Below are 10,692 nucleotides of genomic sequence, written 5' to 3'. Positions count from 1 at the left end.
CTCAGGTTGTGCAGAATATACAGGAAATGTGCAAACAGTCAGATAGGAAAGAGGCATCTTTACTTTTTATTTACTTTTATTTAACTTTTATTTAACCAGGAAAGTTTAAGAATCTCTTTTGCAGGGAAGTCCTGGCCCCAGAGGAGAACCTATTACCATATTTTTAGTATCTTATATACAATGACTACCAAAAACTTCAAGGGGACAAAAAGAGTAAAAAGTATATGCAGTAAAATAAATCAAATACCAGACTATTGTAAGGGGCGCAGTATTGAAACAAAAAAGTATATACAGTAAAAATAAAATAAACATACTATAATAAAAAATGTCAGTGTTAGCACTGCAGGTTTAGTCATAGTGCATGTGGTTTATAAGTGAGGCAGATACAGCGATTATTGCACGTAGTTTGCAAGAGGTTATTGCACATTTGACTTTGCAGTCTTGTTGAACAGTCTGACAGCAGTGGGGATGAAGGCCTTGCAGTAGCGCTCCTTCTTGCACTGAGGGTGCCTCAGTCTTCCACTGAAAGAGCTGCTCAGCCCCTCTGCAGCCCCGTGCAGTGTGTGGGAGCTGTTGTCGATGATGGTATTTCTGTGATGAAGCTGTACCTGTGGAAGGTAAATCTTTTTTTCATTGTCTGTTTTCAGAGTCATTAAAGTCAGTGGCTGCCGGGGGAGTGATGTTTGTAGTCCAATACTATATCGGTGATGCAAGGGCGTAGGTTTGGTGTCACTTCAACAACACGCCCTGTTGTTTTTGAGTAAAACCTTTTGATCAAATTAAACTCGAGACATTGTGTCACTTAAATAAGCTTCATAAACAAACTGGAGGGCAGTTGCAACCCGAAAATGTGAAGATCTCCGCAATTATTTCACCAATTACCACGAACGAAGGGAAAAGTAGTGAAATATTGGTGGCGACATGTCCAAACCAGACCTTAAGAAAGGTTTTTATAACACAGTTGTTGGTGATGTCACTTCCCCTGTTGTTTCCACCGCTGGGTGAGGACGGGCAGATTGTGCAAACGCAGCTGTAGCTCTAGTTCCGAACTGCATAGAGACCTAATAGTTGAGCTCATCATGTGACAAGGGGTTAGGAGCTGGGATCAGGACATAAGAGCTATTATTGGAGGAATTTTGAAGCAGTCGTATAGAGTGGTGCTTCTGTTAAAAACTGAAACAACAGCAGAATTTGAACAGAAAGGAAATCTAAACTAAAAGAAAGTATTTTTCTTCCTATAAATTCTGAACTGGAACTGTTGACCTTCTGTTTTTCAACCAACTTGTGTGTGCACACACTTCCTCCAGCTGCTCTGGGGATCCCGAGGCGGCACCAGGCCAGCTCGGAGGAATCCAGTGTGTGCTCGGTCTTCCTTAGAAAAGAAAAAAAGGGGAAAAAAAGACACATTTTAAAGTGCTCTGGAAGTTTTTGTCTAATAATTGTTTTGTGATGAAGGTGCGTTTACGGAGCAAAAGCTTGTGAGAGAATGATGCCAAACGACAAGTAAATAAGTATTCATACTGTCACACAAATATTACTTTGAATGAAAGCTTTTATAATAAGCTGAATGCCCATCTCGACTGCGCATGCGTGGGTCAATCAGGCTCCTAATTTCTGCTACCAAACAAACCACTCCGCCATTGAAATGTGTGAGCGAGTTCAGGTAGTGGAGCGTGAACACTGAAGTATATTGAGCCATAACCGTGACCCATAAGGCTTACGGGCATTGGTTTAAAGACTATAATTTTCAAGTGACAAGTGGACCATAGTTGGAAGGGGGACGACAGGACCTGGGATCAGCCTGACACAGACACCGCCACTTTTTAAATCATTTAAATTTGTCTTGAAATCACAGGGAAAAGTTTCAAAACGGTGTTGATGTTAAATATAGAGGGTACATTTCAGTTTGTCAAATTAGCGATCGATTAGCTATGTTGTTTGTTCACCATCATATCAGTCGTAAAAAATATTTACGAAAAAAATTCTCCCATAGAGTTGTATTGGCCCTGCCCTCCACCTGAACGCCACCTATAGATACAGACGGCATCTCTGGAATCGCCCATATTCACCTTATTCCGGAGGCTCACGTGGGCGCCGCCATGAATTGTGCCCGCCCCCTTTCTCCTATGTGTTAACATGGGGCTGGAAAAGTCCACATAAAATCAGTCACTACACGAAAACAAAGCCGTTTTCAGGCCGCACAGAGAAACGGTGCAGTGTTGACTTGTTGGTGCAAATGAACATTGGCCATTTTACACAAATCAATCGACTAAACATCAGATTTCAGCGGAGAATATTTTCCCTCGTTCTCGGTTAAAATGAACGGGCTTCGCGCTCGACCGAAGTGTCAGGACAACGAGGTGCCGAGACAGATCAAAAAGTGGTCATGTTTGAAAACAGTTAAGGGGGAAAACAATTTGGAGAAAAATCTAATCCTCTAATTATTCAAAAACTACTTTAACAAATGCTGAATTATGAATATAGTTTTCTACTAAATAAAGATACAAAGACATGGGGAGGAGCAAAGTGGTTAAACAGCCCATAAATACATAAATAACGGAGAATGCTATACTTGATGCTGCATGCTAGCATTGGGCTAATGCTAGCGGTTAGCTATTGCTAGCTGCAACTGCCGTTTTTTCACTTCTACTGAACAATCTGCTGTGAGAAAATATCCATATGGGCCCGATTTACGCTTGACTCTATTTATGTGGTAAATAAGTTCATATTCCACCAGAAAATGGCTGAAAAGAGTGGAAAATTGTGTTTCTCTAAAGATTCTATTTTCCCCCTTGGCGAAGCCACGCCCCCTTCTGATGAGATGCCGTCTGTATCTATTGCTACAGTATTATCAGGCAAGGCCATGTCCGGGCTCATAATAGAGGAAATAGCTTCTTTAATCTGTAAATATTGAGAGTAACTTATTAAACAAGCTCGTTCAATAGACGAGAGCTGCTGTTCCACCCACAGGGGGCGCAAACCTTCTCAGTGACGTAGATGTCGCTCCCATATATAGGCCCTGTGTACGTTACTGAGTGATGCAACAGTAAGAGTAAATCTTACACTAAACTTGTTATTATGAGTAAGAGGGAACTAATGGGAAAACACTTGTTAAGAATACTTTATTTGCAGGTAGTACAATGTATTTACAGTGTGTATTGGTCTGGGTTTACATGTGATCATCCATACATTATATCACTGCCCCACAGCAAGAAGGTTCTGGGTTGGATTCCCCATTCAGAGTTGGAGTTTCATAATAAATCAATGGCGGCCTAATGTACACACTTTGAGCGGAGAACTACTCAGTGATTAAAACTGTCGACAGCAGTTTGTGTTTCATCAAAGACAGCAAATTACGGGAAATACAAATTTTACAGCAGTAAAAGAAACAACAATAATCTACATGTGAATAAAATAAGATTCCCTTCTCTTCTCCTTGACGAGGGAACGCTGAAACATGCTTTAAAGCTCAGTAAGTAACATTTCCATGATATGCCGCCCTGCTGTCTTTAAACTTGACATTCCACCACACGGTTGACAAAATCGGCGTCCTCTGAAACCGCCCTCTGGAAAAGAAAAAAGACGTCACATTTATAAGACATAGTAATCAGACCTTTCTTATCTACCACACTTTTAAAACTATAAGCTCTTGAAATGTTGTGAAGTAGAAGTCCGCTGATCATGATCGGCTGATCACATACTTTCTTACAATAGATATTCCGGTGAAAAGCCCGCAGTAAAGCGTGCTCTAAATCGAGTTTTAAATGTAATTGGTGGCTACACGACAGCTCTGGATGTACTGCTCTAAGTGCCGACTGTATCTCCACGCACCTGGTGGGTCCACTCGTCTGACTCGTATGTAACTCAACAAAACAACCATGGAGCTAGAGCTAACCCGCTACACTTGAAGAATGCAGGTTCATGCCCATAAAGTATCTGCATATGGGACTTCAAACAGGAGGCGAAGGAGGAGATGATGTGCCATTATTTACCTCCGCATCCACCGGATTATGTGCTCCTGAAGGTAGAGACGCGAGAAATAATCACTATGAGAAGTGTTGGAAACTACAATCAAAGTCTGGGGTTCGTGAAGCCTGTCTTATTTCACTAACAAAAATGTGCTCTTTAGTGCTGAAATGTCACTAAATGGCTGCGAGTCCAAAGAGAAAGTAAAACATGTCTGTGTTTGATAGCCGGTGTTCCATTCAGCCCCATTCACAGTAATGATCCCGAGTGGTCTGTGAAATGAACATGGCTGATCAATCTCCTCCTACGAAGCCTGTTCTTTAAAGGGGCAAAAAGGTGGGAAGCCCCGCCCTCATGGGGCAGGCGGACCGGCTACGAGCCTCCACAGAGCTCCAGAGCCTGTCAATCAGAGATTTGAGCATCCCCTTTTTATTTCTATATATAGTGTATATATATAATATACAAAAACCAGCGTGGTCAAAAATATGACACCTAGCCCAGCGTTGTCACATGGGTCAAAGCACACAAAAAAACTCTTTGGAGCCAGACTTTCGTAGTTTAAACGAACCCCAAAGCTACAGAGGAGCCCTGTATATCAATTGTCTTTTGGAGTCGCCTTGGCCACCATGGGTTGGTATTACGGCAATGTCAGCTCCCTGCCATGAGGACCAAAGAAAGAGGCTTTCCTCATGTCGCAGTCTCCTCGTGCAATTTGTCTTCTCTTTCTTTAAATATTGTCCAAAGTTACTGCCCAAAACCAAAATACTGTTCCTAATTCTACCGTATATTGGCTGAGTTTGATTGGCCGAAATTACACCCACTGTAAAAACAAAATACTATGTTGTAAAATGTAAAAAAAATAAAAACTAACTTTATTGAGCCATGAGGGTCATTTCGTTGTATAGGCCAATCTAAACTGTAGCCATCGGTGATCGGTACCAAAAATACTTATCTGTGCATCTCTATTATGAAGAGAGAGAAATCATAGATACAGACGACATCTTTGAACCGTATATGGTCATGTTTGAAGCAGCCAGAGGGAGAAAGCAAAGAAAAGGAACACAAATAAACTTTCTCATATTTCTCCACCATTACTTTAACAAATGCTGAATTACTAAATAAAGATAACAGAGACATGGAGAGGAGCAAAGTGGTCCCATAATACATATAAAAACTTAAAAAATGGACAATGCTAACCAGGAAGCCAATGTTAGCTGAATGCTACATATGCTAACGATGGCAACCAGTGCCGTTTTTTGCTTCTACTGAACAATTTGCAGTGAAAAAACATCCATTATGTATTTTCTGCAGCGTGTGGTGAAGGCAGCCAGTCGGACGGTGGGACAGGACAGAACACATCCCGGACACTCACTGTTTGAGCCCCTGCCCTCAGGCAAACGCTTTAGAGCGTTAAAGACTCACACCGGCAGATTGAGGAACAGTTTTTACCACCAAGCTGTTAGCTCCATCACACCTTCATAGCACTTCAGCACCACACTGTAGCTGCTACTACTGTTGTTATTACTGTTTTTATTATTATTTATTATTGAGACAAGTTTAATTATTCTTGTGTATCATGACAGAAACATTTAGAATAAAAAAAAAAGAAATCATACCTGATTCTGTCTGGTCGTGGTCGCCTTTTCCCGAATCAAACTGAAACAAACGAACAGAGACATTGTCATTTGTCACTGACTGAAATACTTTGAATATTAAACGTATTCTCACCACTCGATGAGGAGCAGAGCGCTGAAGAGCACAATAATCCCACATATCTTCACTATGTTGTAAGGGCCAATCCCAGCACTGGCATCTGGCAAAAGTCAAAGGAATTTGTTCACATTTTGCAAGACAGTTATCATGAAGAGAATGTTATCGGAGTGAAGCTTCAACCTACACCGTGTCAAATTTTCCCAATAAATGAAATTGAAATACAAGCTTTAATTTTATTACAGATATTTTCATCATTGAAAAATACCTCATGAATGTACAAACAAACATGTGCCTTTGCTGTGAGTGGCTCAGCTCTCCTAAGACATGACTAACTTTACCGGGAGTGGGGAACGTCTCCAGCTCGTCTTCATGGAGATGTGACGAAAGGCAGCAGAATGTGAGACTTAAACAGGTGAGGTTCTCATCCAAATCCATTCTTTGATCACCCACAGAAAAACTAGCATTTTCTGTGTTGAGCTGCTCATTGGGACCATGGTTTGTTTTGATGGCCCAAAATGTTAAGCAGTAAGGCAAGGCAAGGCAACTTTATTTATACCGCGCATTTCGTACACAAAGCAACTCAATGCGCCTTTAAATGGTCAAATGGACTTGGTTTAGTTGAGTTCAGGAAGTTTTGCTATTTTTTTCTTCGCAGAATCTTCTTAACTCTTGAGGTCAGAATCTAAGGCTGCATCTAAAACATGGCAAGAGAGCTCCTTTCTCCTTTTCCTTTCCCTTTTCCTTTCCCTTCCTCGACCTGTTGACCTAGAGGAACCGTTTGCAGTCAGGACGATCTGAACCTTCCTAACCCAGCGGAGGAACAACCAGGAGGTTACACCGTACAATATACGCTCCATATCCTCCTGCAAAGAATTTAATGTTATTACCAACAGTACAAATATAATCTGAGCAACTGCACACAATTGCTCCAAATGCAGAGGACACATTTCATTGTTGTACTGTCAAGTAGTGTCAGTTGTGGCCTGTGGGATTGTTCTTAGCTCCTTATGGGCTGATTCTTCTTCTGGGCTGCTTATGGCTGACCCCAAATCCGCAAAGATAGGCCTGTGTTTGTGAGTGTGGGAAAACGTGTGCATGTCCCGATTGGTCAACAGTGTCAACAATGTCACAACACCGCAGAGCTAGCATACTGCTACCACAGAGCCTTCAACTTGGCTATAGTTCTGTCAAATGGAGATAAAAGTTGGCGACACGAAGAAGCGGGACGTATTTCAGTGGATTTAATAAGAAGAGGAGACGGGCCTCAGCCCAGAGATGGAGGAGGCGGAGGAGACAACGGAGAGGAGCTGCGGTGGTGTTTCCCTGTCTTTATTTCACTCTGTCATTGGCCGCGGCATCGAGTGTGTTCACATAGTGGACGGTAAAATCACCCACGTTTCTCCCGTGTGTCCAAGAAAATCGTGCTTTAAAACATGTTTGATTTCCTACGACCGGAGTCTAGTCGTGTCTTTCTGCTGCCCACACTACACGATTCGAACGCGAGTCCAGTCGTGACCCCCCCACACTACGCGTCCCGACTCCGTGTGACTGCCTTCGACTAGACACAACTCGAGAAGACTCGGCGTGACTGAGAATTGAGCAAAATCGGGCATAAAAGTGGTGTAGTGTGTGCGGACCTTTACCTTCATGCCCCAGTGTGATGACAGGAGAGTTCTGTTCACCGACTTGATTCTTGGCCTGACAGAAGTATTGTCCTCGTGTTGAACAGTTGAAGGTGAGGTTGTAGACATGTCCTTGGTGAACTCTCTGTGGACCCTCTGAGGTGACCCTGAACCAGCTGAAGTTTTGGACTGGAGGCCTGGCTCTGCTGGAGCAGCTCAGGGTTACAGACTCTCCCACAGACAGTGAAGTGTTCCCACTGATCTGCACTGACGTGTCTTTAGGGGAATCTAAGACACAAGTGAAACAATGACATGATTATGGTGCACATTTAATGTTTATTCATTATATTAACACATTGAGTGCTGCGCTGGTTTTGTAATTTAGCTGGAGAGTGCCAACAATCCAGAACATTTTTCATGATGCTTTGCACTTTTGATATTTTCTCAGTGAGTTTCACGATGTCGTCACAGAAACGTTTTTAACTTCACAGACTGTTAAACCATTTCGGATGACGACCTTATGAAGCTCATTAAGCAAATGCCAAGAATAAATAGAATTTCAAATATAAAACATATTTTGAGCTATTTCACCCATTTTTGTTTCCTACATAATCTCATGAGTGTGTGTGATAGTTTAATGTGTTCAATGAGAATCAATGAGAATCACACAATGTAAATAGTTTGAAAATAAATAAAAAACAATACATATTAAGTGTTTTCAAACTTTTGACCAGTATTGTGTATATTCAAACTGAGGGCGAGAACTAAAATAAGAAATCCACATGCAAACATTTAGCAAAAGGGGCTTATTTGGCTTCAGGGATATTTGGCTTGTGATAATGGTGTAGATAATCATCACAATCATTGAAGCACTAACATTTGACATTATAGTTAGAGCAGGGGTGTCCAAACTTTTTTCACCGAGAGCCGTGTACTGACATGTATAAGGCATGGAGGGCCACAGATCAGTGGTCAATGCATTCAAATGTTCAACTGCGTGTATTTAAGAGAGGTTTAAACCATTCCACACACTTTTATTTAGGCTTAGAACCATAATGCCAGCTCAGCCCACAACAAATGTTCATCTTTGAGGTTTTAATTGAGTGGAATTATTAAAATTGGAGTAAAATGACCATCTCTGGGAATGTGTGGCAATAAAACAAGAAGGCTGAGGGCCACCCAAAATTGGTATGAGGGCCGCATTTGGCCCTCGGGCCGCACTTTGGACACCCCTGAGTTAGAGTCTTGTCCTTGTGTCAGTGAAGTTTTCCACTTACACTCCACCCTCAGAGTGACGCTCCCGTCCGCCCTCTTCTCTCCTCCACTCACAGGATACACTGCAGAGCAGCTGACCTGGAGTCCATCGTGTCTGTCAGATAAAGTCATCTCCTGTTGGATGGAGGTGGTGAAGGTCCCGTCTGTGTTGGTGACCATGGTGTGGGGAGGGTCTTGGTGGAGGCTCCATGACAGTTTAGGAGGAGAGTCTGGACAGGGAGTCGGAGCGGAGCAGGTGATCGTCACTGACTCCTCCTCCTCCTGTCGTCCTGAGACCTGCACTGAGGGGCTCCAGGGAGAGTCTGCACAGAACAACACAGACAGGACTGGACTGTTCAAAAGTCATGTAGGAACTTTTCTAAATAATTCATAAACCTCAAAGAGCCATTCAAATAAAATGAAAATAAAATGTGAAACTGATATACAGTATGATATAGACTCATTACAGGGTTAGGGCAAAGTGACATATGTCAAGCCTTTATTTGTTATAATTTTGATGATTATGGCTTACAGTCCACTTTCAAAATATGCTAATTTTAAGACATACTTTGCATGTAGTGAGTCTACAACAGATTAGTTTTTCAGTTTAAGTTGAATAACAGAAATTAATTAAATGCACTTTTGAATCATATTCTAGTTTTCCTTGCGCCAGGCAGAAGATCAGGCCCAATGTCTTTTCAAGTCTGTCAGGGGGCGCGCCACACCCCCCAAACAATGATATAGTTTAATACTGGATTAAAATGTGTAATTTTGAGAGATAATGGAACTCACAAATGATTCTCCATAACGGCACAAGGGTTTTCTCATCACCAGTGAGCCTTTAAGGATTATCTAACAAATGCACCTTTACAGGGTTTCTGCATTTCTGCAAAAGCATTAAAAAATAAATTGTGCCAAGATCAAGGCCTTATAAGTCATTAACAGGCATTAAATTGGATTCAAACTGGCATCAAATCTAAATTTATTGGAACATGATGACATTGGTCTTACTGTTTAAGTTAATCGAAAACACCAAAAAGTAAAACAGGGGTGTCCAAAGAGGAGCCATTTTCGGGCTTCCTCTTGGCACACACCCTCAAGAGTTTGTACGTTGTAACAACAAGTTTCATAATTCTGCACAATTATAACTCGAAAACAAACCTTTAATTGTGGGACGAGCTGGTTTTAAGGTTCCAAGCTCTAATGCAGGTTTGGGACACATGTTCAAACTCCATTAGACACACTTGTTTTCACCACAGTGACCACTGATCTGTGGCCCTCCACACATATACACTTAAATGGTCTAAAACATATTCAGTTGCAGTTTAGGCTGAAATTGACCACATTTATTTTGTTGAAAAGTTGCCTGTTTTGTCCAGTTCTCTTTCCTCTGTTTGATGAAGTGCTTCCAAATTTTAAGAAATTAAATGTGTGTTTTGTTTTGTTCCGATTGTAGGATTAAATTGTAATATTTGACATTAAAATAGCATTGAAAGCATTAAACTTGACTTGCCTCTGCCTGTGTAAACCCGGCTTTAACACTCGAGTGACACGCCCAGTTCTTAATTTGTATGTTAGTCGTTTCAGGAACACTTTTGGATTGATGTGATGGATTCGGAAACTAAAAATATTACCAGAACACTCTCATTAAACACCATTATATTGTCTTAAATCTTTTCCAGATCCTCCAAAAAAAAAAGGGGAATGTGTTCCATCAAAAGGAGGATCAAATGAAGCACTCCTCTGCACACCTATGTCGTTATTTCATTAAAAATCACCAGCTTCCATTTAGAAGAGTCATGTACCACATTAACCAGACGATATTTCTGATGAATTGAATGTTTTCCTGATTGCAAAAAAACTGTGCTTATCTCTCAAATGTTAACTGACCCCAAACTCTTTGCTGAACAAATATTTATAAAGACGTGTTGCTGTTTGGATGACCAAGGAACTGCAGAAACACTGAAGTCTGACTAATGAGGAAGTAAGACGTTACATCGATAAAGAACAAAGTTTATGCCGAAACACAATCTGAAATTAGTTTTTGTTTAACACAAAGTCAGAAGTGAAAGCAATTTTTGTTTAAGTTAAGTTTAAAAAAAAGAATGATCAAAGAAAAGTGTCTTACCTTGGACAT

The 10,692-nt window shown here is 41.2% G+C and overlaps 1 protein-coding gene across 1 annotated transcript; it reads right to left on the bottom strand.

Annotated features, from left to right (window-relative positions):
* Positions 1–3,377: 3,377 nt before the first annotated feature.
* On the bottom strand, positions 3,378–10,692 carry LOC306963488 (sialic acid-binding Ig-like lectin 7; the record flags this gene model as incomplete). The annotated part of the gene is made up of 7 exons (XM_079557059.1): positions 3,378–3,566; positions 5,583–5,622; positions 5,695–5,779; positions 7,323–7,589; positions 8,579–8,878; positions 9,124–9,139; positions 10,684–10,692. 7 exons carry the CDS (start codon positions 10,690–10,692, stop codon positions 3,510–3,512), a joined length of 774 nt encoding a protein of 257 aa, XP_079413185.1. The 3' UTR covers positions 3,378–3,509.

This window comes from Gobius niger (assembly GCF_951799975.1).
Source record: "Gobius niger genome assembly, chromosome: 5".
NCBI classification, from domain to species: domain Eukaryota; kingdom Metazoa; phylum Chordata; class Actinopteri; order Gobiiformes; family Gobiidae; genus Gobius; species Gobius niger.
This window is presented reverse-complemented; position numbering and strand designations above follow the sequence as displayed.